The 23,952-nt window shown below is 40.6% G+C and overlaps 1 protein-coding gene across 1 annotated transcript; it reads left to right on the forward strand.

Annotated features, from left to right (window-relative positions):
• The first annotated feature begins 16,449 nt into the window (after nt 1–16,449).
• Nucleotides 16,450–23,772, forward strand: zbed4 (zinc finger, BED-type containing 4). The gene is made up of 4 exons (XM_020452154.2): nt 16,450–16,540; nt 16,627–16,652; nt 17,299–17,458; nt 19,052–23,772. The coding sequence occupies exon 4, from the start codon at nt 19,242–19,244 to the stop codon at nt 23,052–23,054; it is 3,813 nt and encodes a 1,270-aa protein (XP_020307743.2). The 5' UTR covers nt 16,450–16,540; nt 16,627–16,652; nt 17,299–17,458; nt 19,052–19,241; the 3' UTR covers nt 23,055–23,772.
• Nucleotides 23,773–23,952: the final 180 nt, after the last annotated feature.

Genomic DNA, 23,952 nt, shown 5'->3' on the forward strand with positions numbered 1-23,952 from the left:
TGGCACATAATTGGTTCTACCTGAAACCCAAAAAGGTTCTGCTATGAGGACAGCGGAATAATCCTTTTAGGTTGTAGATAGCACCTTTTTTTCTGAGTGTAGGCCTATATTGCAGTGATGTTTCCGTGGTTTTCAGTTTTTTTCTAAATGGTTAATTGGTGGTGGGGAGTTAAGATAATCAGAAATATTATGAAACATCCCCACTTTTAGCACACATTTTCACGCAGGGAAAGTAACTTCTATGCGTGCTGAGGCATGTGTGATCACTCAACAGAAAAATACATGCTCACATGCAAACAAAAGATAACATGTGTCTGACTTGCACTGTTATGCAATTATTAAGAGACGTGACATAAATAGCTAATCCTGGCTTCCAATGTTCTTGCATTTATTTATTGAGGCAAGCAGATTAGAAATGTCAAGGTGATACTCAAGCATATGCCATGTGTATATGTGACACACACAAATATGTATGGCTATTTTTTATGTTTAATTTTGTTTGTTATTTTATCAAGCCATCCTTTGTACCAATTTGTAGGCCTCCCAACTATTTGCATTTAAAGTAATGTATATGATTAATTCCCCTAGGTGGTGCTGTTACGACAATGGGGAGCTTTAGTGAGATTGTGAGGTCTTAGAGGTTTCTTTTTTAATCTTGGATATTGCCTACTACTAAAATGACTAACTAACGTTTCTCCTTCTCATCATTTTACATTCAGGTATGTAATGTGCAAAAGTTCAATTTGACTTTCAAAATATTGAGGTGACATGGTTAACTACATAGTCCATGAGTTTGGTGATGTTTGAAGGCAACTGAAGGGAGTTTTAACTGAGTGGAAAAACTGGTTGGAATTTTCCCCATTTTAATGGAGGTTTCTGTACGTCCAAACTTTCTGTACTTTTCAACATTTTAGATCCTATTTGTTTTATTTTCTGTGAACGAAGGCTCAGTTTAGTTCAGGTAATATATGTAAATATGTGATGTCACGATAAAATGTGTTAAGGTGTTAATATTTGTATGAAAATAGCGTTTAGCAGTTTCCTACCTTGATGTTAACCAAATGCATCTTGGCTAAGCGCTAGCTAGCTCCAGGCAATGTTTCTGTCAATCTTAGCTTACATGTTAGTGGTTAATAATGTAATGGTTGTAGCATTGTTTTGCATAGGCCTCCAGTAATTTATATATTTTTCAAAATTGACACTACTAGTACAGTGAGTTATATGTAATGTGAATGTGGAGATCTATGGTGACTCCAGATTTGGATGAATGGACCAACCAGACCCTCAAGACTGCCTTGGGCAAGTCCCTTGAAGGGCAGGAATGGTGGGAGGACAACCTGAAGGTAATTCTCTTTGCACACAACAGCAGTGTCCAGGCCTCCAGAGTATTCACTCTATCGCCTGGTGTACGGACGGGAGCCGCAGCTGCTTACTGAGGTAAACAACGAAATTGTCTATACAATTTCTGCATATACTGTAGTATTAGAATTTGTGATTAACTTAGGATTGTTTGTCTATTGCTATTTAGTATTGCTGAAATCACTGAGATCACTGAAACCCCACCTTATGTGGTGGAAGTTGTCAAACCAGATCAGAACGCCTTCGAGTATCATCTTCAGGCATGAGCTGAGAAGCATGTTGAGGTTATTGACCCGGCAAAAAATGATTGTCCGCTGTTAATTTATTTTATGGCCCTCCAAGAGATATGTAAGAGATGTATAAGTAAGAATATGAAATATAATTGCATTTATTATCAATCAAGGTGAGACGGAACATGGACAAGGCGCAGGAGAAACAGAAGGAGAGCCACCGGAGGAGAATCAGGAATGGGACCAAGTGCTTTGACATCCAGGTGAATGACTTGGCTTGGAAGAATGACAAAAGGAGGGTGAGATCTGGGAAACCTTGCTGCTCTTTTGTTCCTAGCTGGGTTCACCATCCGTTAAGGTGAATATAAAAATCTCAGATGATAACTACTTTCATTTGTCTCCTCGTGGTGGGCGGCATCGCCATGCTATCAGCAGTAGCAACACTGGCCCAGGGGTTTCTCCAAATCTCAAGGCCAACTACTGGGCCATGTTAAGTAACCTCCACTTCCAGGTAGGTACTGTTAAGGTGTATGACACCACCCTGGAGTTTCTCACAGACAGGTATCTACAGCTATTGTTATTGTCATGTTGTCATGTTGTCATTATTAGAAAGAGCAAGAAAATGATCATACTGGGCACATAATGTGAGATATACAGATACAAAGACTAGCACTGCAAACACTTGGAACAAAGAGAGCATCAGTGCCTGGACTTCGCAGTCTCCCTCTTCGAGTCCCCCTTCAGAGACTGACTGCCTGTTGAGAACAAGTGACAGGCTAAACCTCCCACTCACACAGCACCCACCTCCTCTCTATTCCACACACCAGAATTCAGTATTTCAGTTTTTGATTGCCATGTGAGTGTACAACATATCTGTGAAAGTAAATGGACACACGTACAAAAAAATACCAACATTTATATTTAAATCTTAAATATTGCCAGATTGGTTTCAACAACTGTTTCACAAGGTGTTCATTATTGTACATTTTAACTTATCCCTCTACATTGTTCATTGTTGTACCCTAGGACCTAAAATAGATATATTTTCAACCACAAGGCTGTACTGATAAGTTATGATAAAAAATAAATCATAATAGAGGACTACTGATATATTATTTCCGTGTAGATAAGGGCAGGCCCGTTTTAAAATGAAAACATGCCAGCCAGACAAGCCAGTGTATGAATCAAATGTATTTGCATATGAAAGGAGTGGAAATTAGCTGACTTTGTGATCTGTAAGGTAGGTAACATTACTGTGTGTTATTATTTTTATTTATTTTTATTCCCCGATTGTCAGGATTTGGCCAGGTTCGTTCCGGTTTTGGCCACTAGATGCCCCTATTGTGCTTTTTGACCCTTTTGTTTTCCCTTGTTTCCAGTTATTATTTGCACCTGTGCCTCGTTTCCCTTGAATGTAGTTAAACCCTTAGTTTTCCTCAGTTCTTTGCTCTGTGTTTGAATGTTAGCACCCAGCCACAGCGATGCTGTGAACATTTGTTGCTCCAGTTGGACTCTCTTGTGGTACTCTGTTTTTGTTCTCGTTTATTTGTTTTTGATTAGTGGCTCAGTTTGCTAAGTGACTGTTTCTCACACCGGAGACCTGAGTTCGTAACCGGGTCTTGACACCGATGCCTATTTATTCATAAAAAAACAGAAGTTAAATGTCATTAATTGCAATGGTTAGCTTATGCAAATTAATAGGAAAACATTAAAAGCTTATTAATAGGACTACATTTAGCCTAATTGGGAACAAATATAACATGGGGAAAAGTCAAAGGATCCTCGTCAGGCTATTTGTCAAATCCAGATTCAACACAGATCTTCATTTGTACCAAATCTGTAGGCGATTGTGGGCTAAATCAATGACAAACTGCTGAAATGCTCAGGCTTCATCATGATCTGTAATCAAAATAGGCTGGGATGTTTTCGGTTGCGTTAAGGCTAAGCTTATGTGTAAGAACACAACTGTACTGAAATCAATAGCCTGATTCAATGTGATTCTCCTAAATAAAAAAGTGTATCTGTATAGCTGTTTGGTCTATGGATAGACCCATACCGATTCCATCTTTTTGGTCTTTTGCTGTATGCATAGCCTACCACTAATATTCTAAATTAGGGGCCATTTAATAAAACAACCACATTTTTTCTGTGATGTTGAGGCTGAGCAAGACCTTTGATGGGCTAGTAGACTATGCGGAAATAATCTATGCGGAGTTAATCATTGTTATAGCCTAGATCGCTTTATATAATCTGGACCTTTGTTTTTTCTAAGGCTAAGCAAACAAGGGGTAGCATATGCTTTTTGCCTGTCTAAATAACAAGGGTTAGGCCTATATCCTCACATACCTCCTCAATTCAAGACCTGATTTTAACCATAAAACATATCCACAGAAATGTATAGCCTAAGGATTGCTTGGTGACAGTGATTGTGTCACACCCCGATCTGTTTCACCTGCCTTTGTGCTTGTCTTTACCCCCCTCCAGGTGTCGCCCATCTTCCCCATTATCCCCTGTGTATTTATACCTGTGTTATCTGTTTGTCGGTTGCCAGTTAGTTTTGTTTGTGAAACCTACCAGTGGTTGTTCCCCTGCGCCTGTCTGTTCCTTGCTCCTGTTTCCTAGTCCTTCCCGGTTTTGACCCTTCTGCCTGCCCTGACCCTGCCTGCCGTTTTATACCTTGCCCCACCTTCTCTGGATTACTGACCACTGCCTGCCTTTGACCTGTCGTTTGCCTGCCCCTGTATTAGAAATACACTTTTGTTTCTTTGACACTGTCTGCATCTGGGTCATACCTGAAACGTGAAAGATTGTTTCTGTTACACCGGTACTGGGAACTCTGGGGGAAAAACGAGGTCAAATCATAATATCAGTGATTTTCAGGTCAGAGAAAGATGCCAGAGTTTCTGATTTGGAATTCTGAGTTGGATGGCCATTCAAAACTATTTTTCCCAGTTTTAGCTAGTTTTTTCCCCGACTTCCCAGTTGTCTTGAATGCACTGACGTCCGAAGTCAGAGATTGCAGAGTTCCAAGTGGTTTTGAATGCGCCACTAGAGACCTAGGCTACCTCTTATTTCTGAATAGGGCATCCTCTAACAAAGAAGCCCTTGTGAACGTGTTGATTTGAGAAATAGGCATATCTACACAGTAATGTTGGCTGACAGCAAATCAATAAATGTTGTACTGAGGTGATAGGCCTATTTTAGCTAAATAGACAAATGAAATTTGATTACTCTGGCAATGATTTTATTTTAAACAAAATCATAAATATATAGATGTCATGTCGATGTTTATCAGGGGTTCATGGTGAGATCTTTCATAATAAACTAAACAGACACTTTAACTAACACGTGACCCGTAAATGTCACGTGTACACGACGTGAAAGCATGATGTAAACGTAGATGTCATGTAGACTTTTTTAAGGCGTTCATGGTGAGATCTTTCGTAATAAACTTACAAGCAAACTGACACGTGACGTGTCAGTGCCACGTTCCACGACATGAACACTATGCCTACATGATGTATACGTGTCATGTGAAGTGAACGTTTCAGCAGTTTGAAGCCTTAGAAAAAACTTTGTCTCCATGTCTACATTGACAGCCTATGTTAATTCATGGTGGTATTTGATGGCTCTCGGAAAATGTTAGGTGACTTGCTGAGAGGTATCAGTAGCTTCACAAGGCTTAATTCAGGCATGAATCAACCCCCAAACACACCCTTCCAGCCCTCCCAACCACTCACTCAGCAACAGCCTGCCTCACTGCCTGATAGTCACCAGCAGCAGGTCACAGTGAAATACATTTTTTGGGGGGAGAAATGCCATGTCGGCTGTTGTGCAACTTAAAAGTAGCTCAAAAACCTGCAACCCGCGACCAATACATTTTCACCCTCAATATCGTTTTCAAAGTAGCCCAATTTCCAGTAAAATCGCGAACATGGAAACCCTGTTAGACCTAGACTTATAGCCTGAATTGATGCACCCACTGTGGTCCACACGTAATCGCTGCCTTGTCAATGAGTATCATGGCCACTCATCTCTGACAAAATCTAATTGTTCTCCTTGAAACCACAATGCAATTTGGAGCAAATACTACCTGGTTTCCAGTCAATTCTCATATTTTTCATGCGGCTGACATGCATTAATGTTAAATAATTGTGTAATAGCCTATAGTTTTTTGGGCATGTTGTATTAATTGTGATAGGCTCACGTTTTACCGGTATGGTGTACCCCCACTCAAAACTCCTGGCCCTAGCTGTAGGATGTAACCAGAGCCCAGAGTTTTCCTGAGGGGTATACTATAATGCACGCTATATAAACATGAATTCAAGCAATTCTGTCCATGATTTACAGTCCAAATTGTATTATTTTTGTAATATCAAATTCAGTGAGTTGTGACGTATTTAACCTGTGTGTTGATGTGTTGATACTGTCACTATTAGCATGGCTCTGGAAGTGTTTTGCTCTATTTGGATGCCTCCTAGTGATGCAACAGTTGTTCTGGAACCTCTAAAGCTAGTTTGGGCAAAATGTAATGGATACCGGTGATGGAAATGTGGATTGTTTTGCTTTTCTAATAACCAATTCGACTGGGTTAATGTAAGTGAGTGATTGATCGTGCCTGGGAGGAATCCTCACTATCAGTATCTGCAATTTGGCAGTACGCCCAGAACCTTGTGTTGAGAACGAAAGATATCTCAGCTTCAAGGTCTTAGCTTGGAGAGTAGAAGCCTCGTATGCTAGAAGCGATAGAAACAAGGATGTATTTCCCAGAAACTAATAGTGTATATCGTTGGTAACTCACGTTATCATGGTCCAATGATAGGTGTTCCATTCTGTGGACTGAGAATAAAAATACTTTGCACAACACACACATTTAGATTATTTTAGAGTTGTAAAACTACATGTAATTTACCAAAGTTAGTGTAATTGTCTGTAGTTCTTGAAATTAGAGAAAATAAAAGGACATCTAGAGAAAATATTGTAGTTTACACATGAAAAACTTTTTAAAAATCAATATATTTATTTGTTAATCTTCAATCTATAATCCCCATTAGTTTGATATCAAAATCGATCAGTTCAGCAAACAATGACGTTTCATATTTCACCCTTTGAAGTGTCTTCATGTGTACATGCAATTTCATGTTAACCATATATCGTTGGCCTAATTATTTATGCTGCAGTAGTTTATGTGTCGGGGGGCTGGGGTCAGTTTGTTATATCTGGAGTACTTCTCCTGTCCTATTCGGTGTCCTGTGTGAATCTAAGTGTGCGTTCTCTAATTCTCTCCTTCTCTCTTTCTTTCTCTCTCTCAGAGGACCTGAGCCCTAGGACCATGCCCCAGGACTACCTGACATGATGACTCCTTGCTGTCCCCAGTCCACCTGGCCGTGCTGCTGCTCCAGTTTCAACTGACCTGAGCCCTAGGACCATGCCCCAGGACTACCTGACATGATGACTCCTTGCTGTCCCCAGTCCACCTGACCGTGCTGCTGCTCCAGTTTCAACTGTTCTGCCCTATTATTATTCGACCATGCTGGTCATTTATGAACATTTGAACATCTTGGCCATGTTCTGTTATAATCTCCACCCGGCACAGCCAGAAGAGGACTGGTTTTGGCCTTTCTAGGGAGTTTTTCCTAGCCACCGTGCTTCTACACCTGCATTGCTTGCTGTTTGGGGTTTTAGGCTGGGTTTCTGTACAGCACTTTGAGATATCAGCTGATGTACGAAGGGCTATATAAATACATTTGATTTGATTTGAATTGGCCTGTGATGATCCGTAGGGCCGTGATCATTGACCATTCACATTACACAATAGATTTGAAGCGTGCACTCCAAGCTGCACTCCACGGTAATAACTATAAACAATAACTGATGGCCCACTCTCCCGATCGCAACAGATAGTTCCGCTGAAATGTAACAGATTCGGTGGACTTACGTGGATTCATGGACGCACAGAACTTCTGGATTAGACGGAGTTAAGGAAGAGAAAGCAGCAAGATCGGTTTATGAGGATGAGATCTGTGAGACATTTCCACCCGACCTAATTAAAGCACCCCCTAGTCTAGCTGAGTAAGTGGCCATGAAGTTAAGGACGATTCCACCAACTCCATGGGCCTTTTCTACAATAATATTCAACTATATTTAAATAAAATACATACATTTTATCATACAAAATACATACAATTGACATAGAGACATATCGGAAAATTTGGTGTCCTCCAGTTTTAGAATATCCTGATGGATTATTGTTTCTACCTAAGAATTGGCTGTATAAAGCTTTTCTGGTCGCTTCATTCAGCAACAAATCGTCTACCTCAGAATTGTCATTTAAAGCTTTGAAATCATCCGGTTACAGTGTTTTACTGGGTATGTCCTGGGTGCCGAATTCCACCTCGAACACCCCCTCTCAATGTGTAGGGCCTTCTGTGCCGGTATACGCCGGGGAGGAGTCTGAAAGAAAAATATATACAAAATAGGCTATTAAAAATAAAATATATATTATATACAAATGTTTAAATACATTTCAGATATATGAATATATTAACAATATATACACTGTATATATAGTTACCGAAGACATTCATAGTTAGAGTCAATAATGCTTCAGGTATCCTTGTTGTGGGGGGCTGTCCACTGTAAACACAAGATAAGCTCTTTAAAATAGGGTACACACTTATTGTTTTTAATGTATAAATATTATTATGGATTTTATTTTTGGACTTACGTCGAAAATAGCGTGATGGGGACAGGCTTCATAAAGAAGACGCGGTCTCGGTTTGAACCTCGGATTTCTCATCTAATGTTGGATGATCCAAATCAATTATTCCAGTTAGCAGATGTGTATCCTATAGACGTTTTGAATGATCCAAATCATTTATTCCCAGTAGCAGCTGTGTATCCTATAGACGTTAGATAATATTAACATATAATTATATGAAATATATACATTTATACTTATAAAAATACGTGTAATTAACATAAATACATACCTGAAAAATCGTTGTCCACCCGTTTTAGAATATCTGTAAAAACATATATAACACCGGTTTAATATTAGAGAGAGAGAGATAGTTCCCAACAGTGCATTCATTTCGTAATATCAAACAATTCCCAGAAAATACCTAATGCACCCAAATGCGAAAGTATTATTTTCACAACCTCACTTTCAAAATTCTTCATATTTGTAGGTTTGCAGAAAAGCAGGAAAAGAGTTTTCAGCTGGGCCGCTGTGTTCTGACTGAAACAAACTATGGAATGATGTTTACAGAGTGATGGGGAAGTTTAGTGTTTTTTGGGCGACATCCTCTATGCAAAAATGAACCGATAGTAACGGTATTGTTTAGAAATAAACATTGTTTTTCAACCTTAGGGGGAATGTCTAGACCTATTATATGCAGGGGGCGGCATTGCCTATAGCTTCCTACATTCTCGGGGGATATGTAATGCTCCGGGTGTCGTGGGTGTGGAGTCAGACGCAGGAGACAGAGAGTGCAATGCTGTGCTCTTTAATGCACCAACGCACCACAGGGTGCTCACAATAATAACGGCCCCAAACACGGGGAATGAAAAATGTACAACTGAAAATACACGACCAGGAACAAACACGTTCCTCTACTACAGAGCCGAAGGTTACAATAATTAATCCCGCACAACAAACAGGCGGGCCGGCTGTCTAAAGAAGCCCAACTAATCATCACAAACAGGTGCTACCAATAAACATACAAGGAGGGGGAGGAAAGACAACCAGTGGCAGCTAATAGGCCTTTGACGAAGACCACCGAGCGCCACCCGACCGGGAAGGGAAGCCACCCTCGGTCGGACTCGTGACAGGATATAACAACTGCTGTTTTTGGTGACACCCAGTATGCATAATGAACCGTTAGTACCGGTGTTGCTTAGAAATAGCATTGTTTTTAAACCTTAGGGGTTGTCTAGACCGATTATATTCTGGCTGTGGGGGTTTGACTTTTGAGCCCCCACATCTTCTAGGGGGGAAATAAATTCAGATTTGAGAGGCTTATGTGCTAATGACATGAAAGTGCCTACCTGGTTTCAAACACCCCATGCAGACACACACCCTCGAAAAACACATTGTTTTTTTAAACACACACACATACACGTCTGAATGCACGCACACACGCACACACACCCGTCTTCCTGAAATACTTTTTTCTGAGACACACAGGGAGAGAGAGAGCGTGATATTCCAGGCGTTAAAGGTGAGACAAAATTTTAAATACATTTCAGATAGATGAATATATTAACAATTTGACTATTCCTTTCTTACAGATAAAGGGGCCGGCTATAGGGTTAGTCCTGACATCCATCCGTTTCCAATTCACCGTCGTCAAGACAGGCTTTCTGGTTCGCTAGATGTCCCGCACATTCCACGTTCTGTAAGTTTTCATTCCATGGATAGATCAAACGTCGTGCCTGTAGACCCTGGGTATGTCTTATGGATAGACGCGCCCAGCGGCGTAATTGTTCACGATTTTGGAAAAGATTGTCCAGCTTTTTCATCATGGCCAGGAATATATGATAATCTCCCTACTTAAAGCTAAAGACGGGCAAAAAATTGTTCACATCCTTGCAGGCTTTGGAAAATGCATATGAACTAACTGATTTTGTAGCATTTGAACTATCATATTGTTCACAGACTATAATTGTCAATTTGGAGTAGGGGCTATGCACCATTGAAGAGATTCTTATGGCTTTCAAATCATCACACACCTCCTCTTCCAACACGTAGCTGGGCAGGGATGTACCACTCAGGGAGTTTTCGATCTGACATAGCGCTAGCCATATCTTAACTTCTTATGGCTGGGGGCAGTATTGAGTAGCTTGGATGAATAAGGTGCCCAGAGTAAACTGCCTGCTACTCAGTCCCAGAAGCTAAGATATGCATGTTATTAGTATATTTGGATAGAAAACACTCTGAAGTTTCTAAAACTGTTTGAATGATGTCTGTGAGTATAACAGAACTATTATGGCAGGCAAAAACCTGAGAAGAAAATCCAACCAGGAAGTGGGAAATCTGAGGTTTGTAGTTTTTCAACTCATTGCCTATTGAATACACAGTGTCTATTGGGTCATATTGCACTTCCTAAGGCTTCCACTAGATGTCAACAGTCTTTAGAACCTTGTTTGATGCTTCTCCTGTGAAGTGGGGGCGAATGAGAGGGGAATGAGTCAGAGGTCTGCCAGAGAGGCATGAGCTGACCACGCGCGTTCACGTGACAGAATAGATCAAACGTTCACATGCTTTCCATTGCATTTCTACAGACAAAGGAATTCTCCGGTTGGAACATTATTGAAGATTTATGTTAAAAACATCCTAAAGATTGATTCTATATATCGTTTGACATGTTTCTACGGAGTGTAATGGAACTTTTTTACTTTTCGTCTGCTTGTGCATCATGAATTTGGATTACTGGGCTAAACTCATGAAAAAAAGGAGGTATTTGGACATAAATGATGGACATTATCGAACAAAACAAACATTTATTGTGGAACTGGGATTCCTGGGAGTGCATTCTGATGAAGATCATCAAAGGTAAGTGAATATTCATGATGCTATTTCTGACTTTTGTTGACTACACAACATGGCGGATGTCTGTTTGGGTTGTTTTGGTCTCTGAGCGCTGTACTCGGATTATTGCATGGTGTGCTTCTTCGGTAAAGCTTTTTTGAAATCTGACACAGCAGTTGCATTAAGGAGAAGTGTATCTGAAGTTCCATGCATAACAGTTGTATCTTTTAGCAATGTTTATTATGAGTATTTATGTAAATTGATGTGGCTTTCTGCAAAATCACCAGATGTTTTGGAACTACTGAACATAACGCGCCAATATATACTGAGACTTTTTTATATAAATATGAACTTAATTGAACAAAACATACATGTATTGTGTAACAGAGGGCTCATTCATCACAAAACCATTTGATGTTCACTATTTTTATGAATACTTCACTGGCAAAGTGGGCAAATTTAGGAAGGAAATGCCAACAATGAACAGTGAGCCATCATGTTCATGCATAAAAATAACTAATAATGAAATAAAAGCATTGTAAGTTTGAATTGTGTTAGTGTGGAAGAGGTGGAAAAAATATTGTAATCCATCAATAGTGACAAACGTCCTGGCATAGACAATTTACTGTAGATTGAAAGCTACTGAGGATGGTAGCTGTCTCTATTGCCACTCCTATCTGTCATGTATTTAATCTGATTCTAGAGGAAGGTGTTTGTCTTCAGACCTGGAGGGAAGCCAAAGTAATTCCACTACCCAAGAGTGGTAAAGCAGCCTTAACTGGTTATAACAGCAGACCTTTCAGCTTGCTGGCAGCTCTAAGCAAACTGTTGGATACCATTGTGTTTGACAAAATACAATGCTATTTCTCTGTAAACAAATTAACAACAGACTTTCAGCATGCTAATAGAGAAGGGCACTCAACATGTACTGCACTGACACACATGGCTGATTATTGGTTGAAAGAAATTAATAATGAGAAGATTATGGGAGCTGTACTGTAATATTTTAGTGCAGCCTTCGATATTATTGATCATATCCTGTCGACGAGAATGTGTTATGGTTTTTCAACCCTTGCCATGTTGTGGATTCAGAGCCATCTATCTAATAGAACTCACAGGGTTTTGTTTAATGCAAGCTTCTCTAATGTCAAACATATAGGGTGTGGTGTACCGCAGGGCAGCTCTATAGACCCACTACTCTTTTCTATTTTTACCAATGACCTGCCACTGGCATTGTTAAACAAAGCCTGTGTGCCCATGTTTGCTGATGATTCAACCATATACGTGTCAGCAACCACAGCTAATGAAGTCACTGAAACCCTTAACAATGAGTTGCAGTCAGTTTTGGAATGGGTGGCCAGTAATAAACAGGTCCTGGTCATCTCTAAAACTAAGAGTATTGTATTTGGAACAATAATTCCCTAAGCCCTAGACATCAACTGAATCTGGTAATGAATGGTGTGGCTGTTAAACATGTTGAGTAGACTAAATTACTTGGTGTTACCTTAGATTGTAAACTGTCATGGTCAAAACATATACAGCGCCCTTTATTTTTTATTTTGTCTCTATACTCCAGAAGTTTGTGTTTGAAATCAAAAAATGACTATGAGGTAAAAGTGCAGACTGTCAGCTTTAATTTGTGGGTATTTTTCATCCATATCGGGTAAACTGTTAAGAATTTATTGCACTTTTTGTACATAGTTCCCCCATTTTAAGGTACCAAAAGTATTGGGACAAATTCACTTATATGTGTATTCAAGTAGTAAAAATTTAAGTATTTGGACCCATATTCATAGCACGCAATGACTACATCAAGCATGTGACTCTGCACATGTGTTGGATGCATTTGCTGTTTGTTTTGGTTATGTTTCCGATTATTTTGTTCCCAATTAATGGTAAATTAATGGTAAATAATGTATTGTGTCATATTCAAGCCACTTTTATTTGAAATAAGAATCAAATATGTTTCTTAACACTTCTACATTAATGTGGATGCTACCATGATTATGAATAATCCTGAATGAGTTGTGAATAATGATGAGTGAGACAGATGCACAAATATCATACCCCCAAGACATGCTAACCTCTCAGCATTACAACAACAGGGGAGGTTAGCATTTTGGGGGTATGATATTTGTATACAACAAATTTGTAGAGTCACAAGCTTGATGTAGTCATTGCATGCTATGAAAATACCCTCAAATTAAATCTGACAGTCTGCACTTTAACCTCATAGTCATTGTTTGATTTCAAATCCAAACTTTTGGAGTATAGAGCCAAAATAAGAAAAAATGCATCACTGTTCCAATAATTACGGAGGGCAATGTAGATTAAATTATTGTAAAGATGGGGAGAGGTCTGTCCATACTAAAAAGATGCTCTGCTTTTTTGACATCACACACTCTGTCCATACGCTGGTCCTGTTCTGTTTCATGTCCATGTTTCATTACATATTCACTCCCTGTACCTGCTTCTCGTCTCCAGCGGTGATCCTTACAGAATGTTGACACCAGTAAAGGAAGCATCAGGGAATTTTTGTTTTGATTGGTTACGTCAGTTCCAGGTGCCATCGCTGATGGATCCGGGGATGCCTCAGCTAGCTCGTCGGGCTTCCATGTCTTAGCTGGCTTGAGAGGTCTTCTTGCATCAGTTGGCTCGGCAGGCTCCCACCGCACGGCATGCTTCAGCCAGATCGTCAGGCTCCCACGCCTCTGCCGGCTCGTCGACTTCTACGCCTCAGCCAGCTTATCCAGCGCACACATCAGGCTCGCCCAGGTACTGTCACTCCTGCTCCCACTCAAGAGCACCAGGCTTGCCCTTCTTTATGCAGAGGGATAATATAAATACTATTCATGCCATTCTCTCTTAAAACTTCTTATGGCTGCAGGGGCAGTATTGAGTAGCTTGGATGAAAGGTGCCTAGAGTAAACGGCCTGTTCCTCAGTCCCAGTTGCTAATATATGCATATTATTAATGGTATTGGATAGAAAACACTCTGAAGTTTCTAAAACTGTTTGAATGATGTCTGTGAGTATAACAGAACTCATATGGCAGGCAAAAACCTGAGAAGAAATCCAAACAGGAAGTGGGAAATCTGAGGTTGGTCAATTTTCAACTCAACCCCTATTGAATACACAGTGGGATATGGATCAAGTTGCACTTCCTAGGGCTTCCACTAGATGTCAACCGTCTTTAGAAACTTGAATAAGGCTTCTACTGTGTTGTGGGGCTGAATGGGAGCTGAATGAGTCAGGTGTCTGGCAGAGAGCCAGGTCCGGGTCACGCGCATTTCACATGATTAGCGACCTGCGTTCCATGGCTTCTCTACAGACAAAGGAATTCTCCGGTTGGAACGTTATTGAAGATTTATGATAAAAACATCCTAATGATTGATTCTATACGTAGTTTGAAATGTTTCTAAGACCTCTAATATAACTTTTTAAAGTTTTTGTCCGACGTTATGCTAGACCTGCACGAGTGTTTGGATTTGAGTACCTAACGCCCTAACAAAAGTAGCTACTTGGACATAAATAATGGACATTATCGAACAAATCAAACATTTATTGTGGAACTAGGATTTCTGGGAGTGCATTCTGATGAAGATCATCAAAGGTAAGGGAATATTTATGTTATTTCTGATTTCTGTTGACTCCAACATGGGGGATAATTTTATTTGTTTTCTGAGCGCCGTTCTCAGATTATTGCATGGTTTGCTTTTTCCTGAAGTTTAATGCAACACAGCGGTTGCATTAAGGAGAGGTATATCTATAATTCCATGTGTATAACTTGTATTTTCATTTACATTTATGATGAGTATTTCTGTTGAATCGATGTGGCTATGCAAAATCACTGGATGTTTTTGGAACTAGTGAACGTAACGCACCAATGTAAACTCAGATTTTTTTTATATAAATATGAACTTTATCAAACAAAACATACATGTATTGTGTAACATTAAGTCCTATGAGTGTCAAAATTCCAAATTGTTTGCATAGTCTACTTACACACAGCTCTGATGCACACACTTACCCCACCAGACATGCCACCAGGGGTCTTTTCACAGTCCCCAAATCCAGAACAAATTCAAGATAGTGTAAAGTATTATATAGAGCAATTATTGCATGGAACTCCCTTCCATCTTATATTGCTCAAATGAACAGCAAACCTGGTTTAAAAAAAGTGAGGCAACACCTCACAACGCCTCTTCCCTATTTTACCTAGATATTTTGTGTGTACGTATTAATATGTAGGCTGTAGGTTTCGTTTTTAAATGTATGTAGTTCTGTCCTTGAGCTGTTCTTGTCTATTAATGTTCTGTAATATGTCATGTTTATTGTTTTGTGTGAACCCCAGGAAAAGTAGCTGCTGCCCTCTCAACAGCTAATGGGGATCATAATAAAAACAAAAATACTTCTGAGCCAGCTGTTGCCTCTCTTGTGTGAGATATTATGGAGGAACCATGAGCTCACGTGGGAAAGCATGCTCACGCGAGAGAGGGAATGCCCACTTACACAGACAGGAACCTTTCAAAAATGTTCAATGGTTAACAAACGGCCACACTCTAAAAATGAGGGGTTCAACAAGGGTTCTTCAAAACCTTAGGGTTCTTGGCACTTACAGTGCCTTGCGAAAGTATTCGGCCCCCTTGATCCAAATCCGGCTTTAAACTTCTTCACAACAGTATCTCGGACCTGCCTGGTGTGTTCCTTGTTCTTCATGATGCTCTCTGTGCTTTTAACGGACCTCTGAGACTATCACAGTGCAGGTGCATTTATACGGAGACTTGATTACACACAGGTGGATTGTATTTATCATCATTAGTCATTTAGGTCAACATTGGATCATTCAGAGCTCCTCACTGAACTTCTGGAGAGAGTTTGCTGCACTGAAAGGGGCTGAATAATTTTGCACGCCCAATTTTTCAGTTTTTGATTTGTTAAAAAAGTTTGAAATATCCAATAAATGTCGTTCCACTTCATGATTGTGTCCCACTTGTTGTTGATTCTTCACAAAAAAATACAGTTTTATATCTTTATGTTTGAAGCCTGAAATGTGGCAAAAGGTTGCAAAGTTCAAGGGGGCCGAATACTTTCGCAAGGCACTGTAAATATTTCCCCCAAAAGGTTCTTCCAAGAACCCATAGGAAAATGTTATTCCAAGAACCCATTGTTGTTGGGGTTCATTGAGGAACCTCATTAGTTCTCGCAGGAACCTAACTGCCCAACTGAAACATTTGGATTTGAAAGGACAGCAGGTGCAGGCACTTAACTGAAAAATGTAAAGATCTCCTCAATTTAAGGTTTGTCCCTGGTATCTAAATTCCTATTGTTTTATGATGATACCCTCTATCTTTTCATATTTGTGCAAATCTTTCTAAAACAGAAAATGGACACAATTAAATGGATATCAATCAACAGAGGTAAGAACATGTAGGCTATAAGAATATGTTGAAGGCTAGCTGTATTGAGTGCAGATGACTGAACTGCTCACCTTTTGTGTCTGTAGGTATACAGATGAGGAGGCATACAAAGGTATGTCTATTGGTTTTGGAATGTTATGCAGATCAAGTTTAGTAAACTAGCCACCATCCTTTACCCCATCTTCCCCTTCATATGAAGCCTCAAGGCATGCAAGAGGATTTACATACATGTAGCCTAGTAATTTGTTCAAAGTTTGGACTGTGTTAAAATTCACATTTGATTTGAGTTTCATGCTGGCTGAGACAGTGTCTAAATTTAGACTCACTCCACACATAGTAACTTTTTTAGATTTCACATTGTTCTCAGACAGCAAGCTTTTCATAACAATTTGTTTTGCCTGTGCTTATAGAAGTTAAATATTTTCATATGCATAAGTGTCGAGTTTTGTTTGTGTAAATCATTTGCCCAACGTGATGGTTTCAGTGCCCCTGTGAGAGACCCTTCAGGTCAAGAAACCCCGTTGTTAAGGTTAAAATGTAAGAGCAGTGATAACAGGAGGAAAACAAACAACACCGTTGGTAAAATTGATTAGTGTCTGTGTATTGGCGACGGCATATGCACACAATGTTAATAATGCACCATGACGTCTGTCAAGAAGTAATATTCACGTTTTGATCTATTAAGAAGTGTTGCTTTAACGACGAATGTTTCGTATTTTATTGTCCCTGCCGCCATATTGGAAAACCCTTCCACCCAGTGACATCATAAAGCGTGTTCCTTCCGTCCGATGCTGTGTGGACCTGATTCAACTGAATGTGAACTGCTAGGAGACAAAGCAATGAAGTAATCCCCCCCGGATCAATCAAATGTGTCGTATTTAACTGTTTAGTAACTGGAACATAAACCACGATTTCAAGGTATGTATGCTATCTTGGTCTAATATGATTTCTAGGAGTCTATTTTTCTCTCTCTCCAAATAACGTCGTGAGTAATGTTCTGGGCTGATTCGGTTGGTCCGTCTGTTCCATTACCAGGGCACGATCTGGTTCTGTCTCACCAGGCAGGTTATGCCCTGTGTGGTTTAGCTAGCTGGCACGACCAGGGTCTGTACTGTATCGGACACTGTCCCCAATTAATAAATAGGCTGCTTCATGTATGTAGTTGAAAGGCTAGTCGGTTTGTGAAATTATGGTTTCAGATTTCTGTTTTAGAAACCCGTGTGTGTGGTATATATATGTTTGTTTTTGTGTAGCTAGGTTTAATGTGATACCTAGTTAGCCTCTTGACACTGACATTGTTATTAACTTGGCTGGCTAGCTAGGTTGGGGTTAGCATTTGGCATTACCTAAATGGGCTCCAAATTATGAGTAGAGTTTGAAATAGCTACTATTTTAAGGCAAATCCATGTGTCAACTTAATCCTGGATGTTGCTCGTTAGCTAACTACCCGGAAAAGTAGTAGCCAGCTTGCTAACGTTGGATCAGGAAATAAGGCTACTGTAGCTAGCTAGCTAGCTTTCTTTCACGCTAACCAGCTAGTTAGCTATCCAACTGGATAACGTTCAAGCTAGAAAACGAGTATGATACTGCGGTAGCTATTTTGTCTAGATTCCAGACATAAATATGGTCCGATCACTTGTAAAATCGAATTACGTCTGTAGTTGCTACAATCTTGGTGGAACATTTGTTGTGGTTTGCTGGTGGCTGAATGAATAACGATTAATTCCCCATTTGTTTCTTGTTCTGGGTTAGTTAATTTTAATGAACACTCAATGTGCAATAAGCAGTTTTATTTGTAGGCTAATTATAAAGGCATTGTTGCTAATAAAATAAGGTTTACTTACTGTGGCAACCATGCAACTGATTATTAATTTGATAACCAATAACAATGTATTGTGATCTAGGCTATATTTCAACCATACATTGGGAAATTATACTCATGTAATAATTACATAAAATTATCATCATACCTACTTTGAATATGAATAAAATGTCACAAATGTAATGTCAGACTATACATTTTGTCATGGAGGGGGCTTAAAGGACCCCAAAGTTAAAATCATTGCTGGAAGCAATGCACACCAACATTGAAACCCATTTAAATTAAAATGTTTTGGGTGGGGTACCACCTAAATAATGGTAGGCTAGTATCACTCTACATTCCTCAAACTCAACTCTGGACCTTCAAGCCCATTCCACTGCATTTTTGTTTTTCCTTTCTAATCAGGGACTGCTTTAGACTTGGGACACCAGGTGGGTGCAATTAATTATCAGGTAGAACAGAACCAGTAGGCTTCGGAGCTCGTAGGGTAAGAGTTGAATACCCCTGCTCTACACTGTCGTACTGCTAAGCATGTCTAATATATAATATAACCTAACACATCTGTTAAGGGTAATGTGAGGTCTGTTGGGTTGCCGCCTGACATGTTAAACAGTTTCTAGTCTGTCAACTTGTTTTTATCTGTTATTTGCTGACATATTGATGTTTATTGAATTTCTCTCTCATTCCAGATCCTACTAGAAAAGGTGGAAACTTTGACACATTCGTAAATGGAGAAAATGGACTACAAGCTTGCTCCTTCTGAACTGGACAAACAGACTGAAACGTTGGTGTGAGAAATGCTCTCACACCCATGACTCATTAACTTTTGTCAAGCTACATCAGAATTTGATTTTTTTCGCAGAACTTTGGTCAGCTAACATGGATGGTGAGGAAGACCTCTCTCTTAAGAGTGAAGAAGATGTAGTAGATTCAGAAACTAATGGCATAGAAAACAAGAAAAGAGAGGCGAAAGGAACATGTCTAAAAATTGAGGGGCAAGATGGCTACGTGTTTAAATCATACAGCATTGCCCCCCATGACACTGCAGATGCAAAGACCTCCTGTCCATCTAAAACACTGGCTAAAGACTCTTCCCCCGTGGCTTCAATTCACGAGGAGGAACCAGACAATTTATCTATTTCTCAGGTTGATGGACAATTTAAAATGAATGGGTCTGTCAATGAAACAGGTGAGGCATGTGACAAACATAATTCTCTTAGGCCTACTTCTCCAGCCATTTCAAACAAAAGCCTAAATCTAAACACTGAGGTCAAGATAGAAAATGACACATCTGAACATATTGAGGAAGAGGATCCAAATAGTATGGAGGGGACCCAAGAGGATGAAAGGTTATCATATGATAGTTCTGTAGGCCCCTTTGTTACTAGAGACAATACAGATGATTACAGTAGTATGCTTAGTGGGTACACAAGCACTCTTTATGAGGTTGCGATGGATGCTGTCACTCAAAGCCTATTGTCATCCATGAGAAGTCCCGCTAATGTTAATCCCAGGAAGAAATCCCCCGCCTGGAACCATTTCTGCATATCTCCACGTGATAGTACCAAAGCAATCTGTATGTACTGTATGAAAGAGTTCAGTCGAGGTAAGAACGAGAAGGACCTCAGTACAAGTTGTTTAATGCGGCATGTACGAAGGGCTCACCCCACTGTGCTTTTACAAGATGGCGACCTCTCCTCAAATACTCTGACTGCTTCTGCTGCCTCATCGGTAATATCCCCCTCAAATAACGGAAGCCTGGCAGCTAGCATTACTACTCCCGCCGCACGAAAGAACTCCTCACCGTCCACCTCTTCAGCAGAGGGCTCTGACATATCATCATCCAAAGAAGTGTTACCAAAACTCGAACCAAAACTAGAACAGGGTGCCAAAAACGACACTGGCACAGTCTCATCCTCACATTCCAACAACAACCATGAAGAAGCGATGGATGGAGGTGGGTCTGAGCGCCTCGCTGCAACTCCTAAAAACTCAAGTTCTCGTAGAAGATCAGCTGTGTGGAAGCATTTCTACCTGTCACCTGCTGACAGTTCCAAAGCAGTGTGCATACACTGCATGAATGAATTTAGCAGGGGTAAAAATGGAAAGGACTTGGGCACTAGCTGTCTGATTCGCCATATGTGGAGAGCCCACAGAGAAATTGTCATTGAAGAAAATGGACAGGGCTCCAACATCCCACCACCATATACAAACCCACCAACGCTATTGTCTCGCTCTCAGCTGCATCAGGACTCAGTAGTGGACATTAAAAAAGAATCCTTCTTCGCTCCATCCTCCCCAGAAACAATATCTGACGAAGTGCCCCATAACGAAGATGAAAGCATGGATGTGAAGGAGTCTAACACAATAAACCAATTGGAACAGGATTCCTCCCTCAATCTCTGCTTTGGACTTCGAGATGAGGATGTTCCTTTACCTTCCTCACCGTGCGATCTGTCCCTTGAGGGCTCAGGCCTGAAAGAGGATCCGGCAAGTTCAATCTTCCAACAAAACAAAAAAATAATGAAACGGGTGAAATCCGAAGTGTGGCACCATTTCATCGTCTCTCCAGGGGATCAGCTTAAAGCCCTCTGTCGATACTGCCCCTGTGTCATCAGCCGGGGGAAACGGGGCGACTTCGGAACCAGCTGTTTGATGAGGCATCTAATGAGAAGGCACCCTGATGTCCTCAAAAACCAAAAAAGTACAAATGCTAAGGACTCCTCACCTCATCCCTACGCTATTCTTTCTGCCACTGAGGCTGTTCCAGCCAAACTGACTAACAGCCCTGCTAAAGAGAAAAAGCCACATAACTCTGTGTTCAGTAAAAAGACATCAAAGTTGTGGAATCATTTTTCTATTTCCCCTTCCGATCCCACTAAGGTGGTTTGTTTGCACTGTAGCCGCACAATAAGTCGTGGCAAAAAGACGACAAACCTCGGAACTAGTTGTTTATTTAGGCACATGCAGAGATTTCATGGAAATGTTCTTGAAAGTAACAGTACTATCTCAGGTGATGTGCCGTCTGCTGAAATTCACGTTAAACACGAACTCATGGACACTTCTGTGTATGACGAAAACTGTGAAAGATTTGATGACTACCATCCGGTTGCCAAAAAAATCACCAAACTCGTTGCTGAAATGCTTGCACTGGATCTTCAGCCATCAGCCCTAGTAGAGAACACTGGTTTGAACCGACTACTGGAGTACCTTCAACCTCAATATTCTCTACCCTCCTCTTCATATTTCACCAGCATTGCCATACCAGACATGTATGAGAGGGTGAAGGAGGTTGTTCTCACACACCTGAAAGAGGCTGAGAGTGGTATCGTCCATTTCACAACAAGCATCTGGGTCACTAGCCAGACTCGGGAATTTCTGACTCTTACTGCCCACTGGGTTTCATACGAATCATGTGTTAGACCTCAGGGCGAGGACTTTCACTGCTCTGCTCTCCTCAGTGTGTCACAGATAGACTGTGACCATGACATGCTCAATATACAGAAGCAGCTCGAATACTTCTGGGACACCTGGATCAGCTCCTTAGGGCTGAAGAAAGGATTTACTGTTACCGACAACAATGCCATTGCAAATGTCCTGGAGGACAACGACCATGTCATCGTGCAGTGCTTTGGACACACCATAGACCTAATTGTGAGCGAAGCCATAAAGAGTCAGAGGATGGTTCAGAACCTTCTCAGCATCGCTCGGAAGATCTGTGAGCGAGTGTATCGCTCAGACAAAGCAAAGGAAAAGTTGGCTGAACTGCAGAAGGTTTACCAGTTACCTGAAAATTGCCTCATCCAGGACGTTCCCTCAAAATGGAGGACATCCTTCTTCATGCTTGAACGTCTGGTGGAACAAAAGAAAGCGGTCGACGAGATGTCAATAGAGTGCAACTTCAGGGAAATGATCAGTTGCGACCAATGGGAAGTGATGCAGTCGGTGTGCAATGCGTTGAAGCCCTTCGAAGTGGCCTGCAGGGAGATGAGCAATCGCACTGCCACTCTGGGTCAAGTCATACCACTGATACACATCCTTAACCGAAAGATAGACATGCTCTTCGACGAGACGATGGGCATCGACAACATGCTCAAGTCTCTGAAGGAAGCGATGGTGAGTAGGATGTCATCAACCCTACGCAACCCCAGGTACACTTGGGCGACAATGTTGGACCCGCGGTACAAGGCTTCCTTGTTCACGGAGGAAGAGGCGGAGCAATGCAAACAAGACCTCATCAGTGAACTTCAGGTGTCCCTTTCTACCTCAATTGAGACAAAGCCTTCACTATCCAACGGATGTGGTGGAGAGGTCCCAGCGTCATCAAATGGCTCTCCCTCAAACAACAAGGACAACCTCTGGGCACTCATGGATGACATCAGACACAAGATAAAACAGGAGGACAAGCCAAAATCATCAGAGCTGGCAGTGCTGGAATACTTGGAGGAGGACATACTTGATCAAAGCTGTGATCCGCTGGACTATTGGAACCTGAAGAAGTTACTGTGGCCTGACCTTGCCAAAGTCGCTGTCCGCTACGTGGGCTGCCCTCCCAGCATTGTCCCAGCAGAGATTCTGTTCAGCACAGCCAGTGTGAACTGCACTCTGAATCAGCCCATGCCATTACTAGAAAACATGGAGGGGCTGCTCTTTCTAAAGGTCAACCTACCGTTAATTTATTATCAGCACTGATTAAAACCATTGCTTATGAGGAGCTCCTTATCAAGGTCCAATTCATAGAACTGTGAAATTACCCTTTTAGATTCAGGGGTAACTAATGGAAAATAGATATACAGAGGTTCATTTTCAAAACATGAGTGCATTTGGAATTGTTAATTGCATTAATGTGTACTACTGTTGAAACACTTTAGAACTTGCATCAGTCAGCAACTCAGTGACGTGTCAGGGAGGGAGGGGTGTATTTAGCAGTAGGGGTTGTGAATATTTGTTCCTGTGTCTTTTTTTCAATGTCAGTTGTCTTCTCTCTCCTTGTGCCTTATCCAAAAATAATTCAGGTCAAAATGCTGTAAATACTTGCGCAAATCATGGCTTAATTTTAGAAACAATGCTGGGTTTTTTTTCTAAATGAACACATGGCCCAAAAATAAATGCTGTGACTTAAAGATGTTAAGTTTTATTTAATTATTTCATTGTGAATTTGTGGCTCATGGTACTGTTGATTTAGAAATTGCTTTAACTTGCTGAAATATTTAATATTATGCAAGATATTGCCGTTTCAGAAGCAATTTGTTTGAACATGTCTATAGCACAATTTTAAGCTTATTTAAGGGATTAAATTATGGGTTGTCAAGTAATGTACATATGTATAAATAATGATTTCTGAACTTAATTTGATAAACGTGGAACCATGCAAATTGTTGTCATTTGTAAATAAAGGTTTCTTATGTAATCCTTTGTTCCTGGTTTTGTATACAAAATTGGACCTGTTTGGTAGTGGACATTGTAGCAAAAAATATTCTTAATAGAAAAGTTCAGGCACCACCGCTTCACTTAGTATTCTCCCTACAAAACATGACCCAGACATCCCACTGTCATGGGGAACAGTCACCAGGGAATGTTTAAAATGTAA

The sequence above is a fragment of the Oncorhynchus kisutch genome, linkage group LG19 (assembly GCF_002021735.2).
Source record: "Oncorhynchus kisutch isolate 150728-3 linkage group LG19, Okis_V2, whole genome shotgun sequence".
NCBI classification, from domain to species: domain Eukaryota; kingdom Metazoa; phylum Chordata; class Actinopteri; order Salmoniformes; family Salmonidae; genus Oncorhynchus; species Oncorhynchus kisutch.

Bases quoted from the DNA above. Each gene is read 5' to 3' on its own strand.
- zbed4 (XM_020452154.2), top strand. From the start codon at position 19,242: ATGGATGGTGAGGAAGACCTCTCTCTTAAGAGTGAAGAAGATGTAGTA.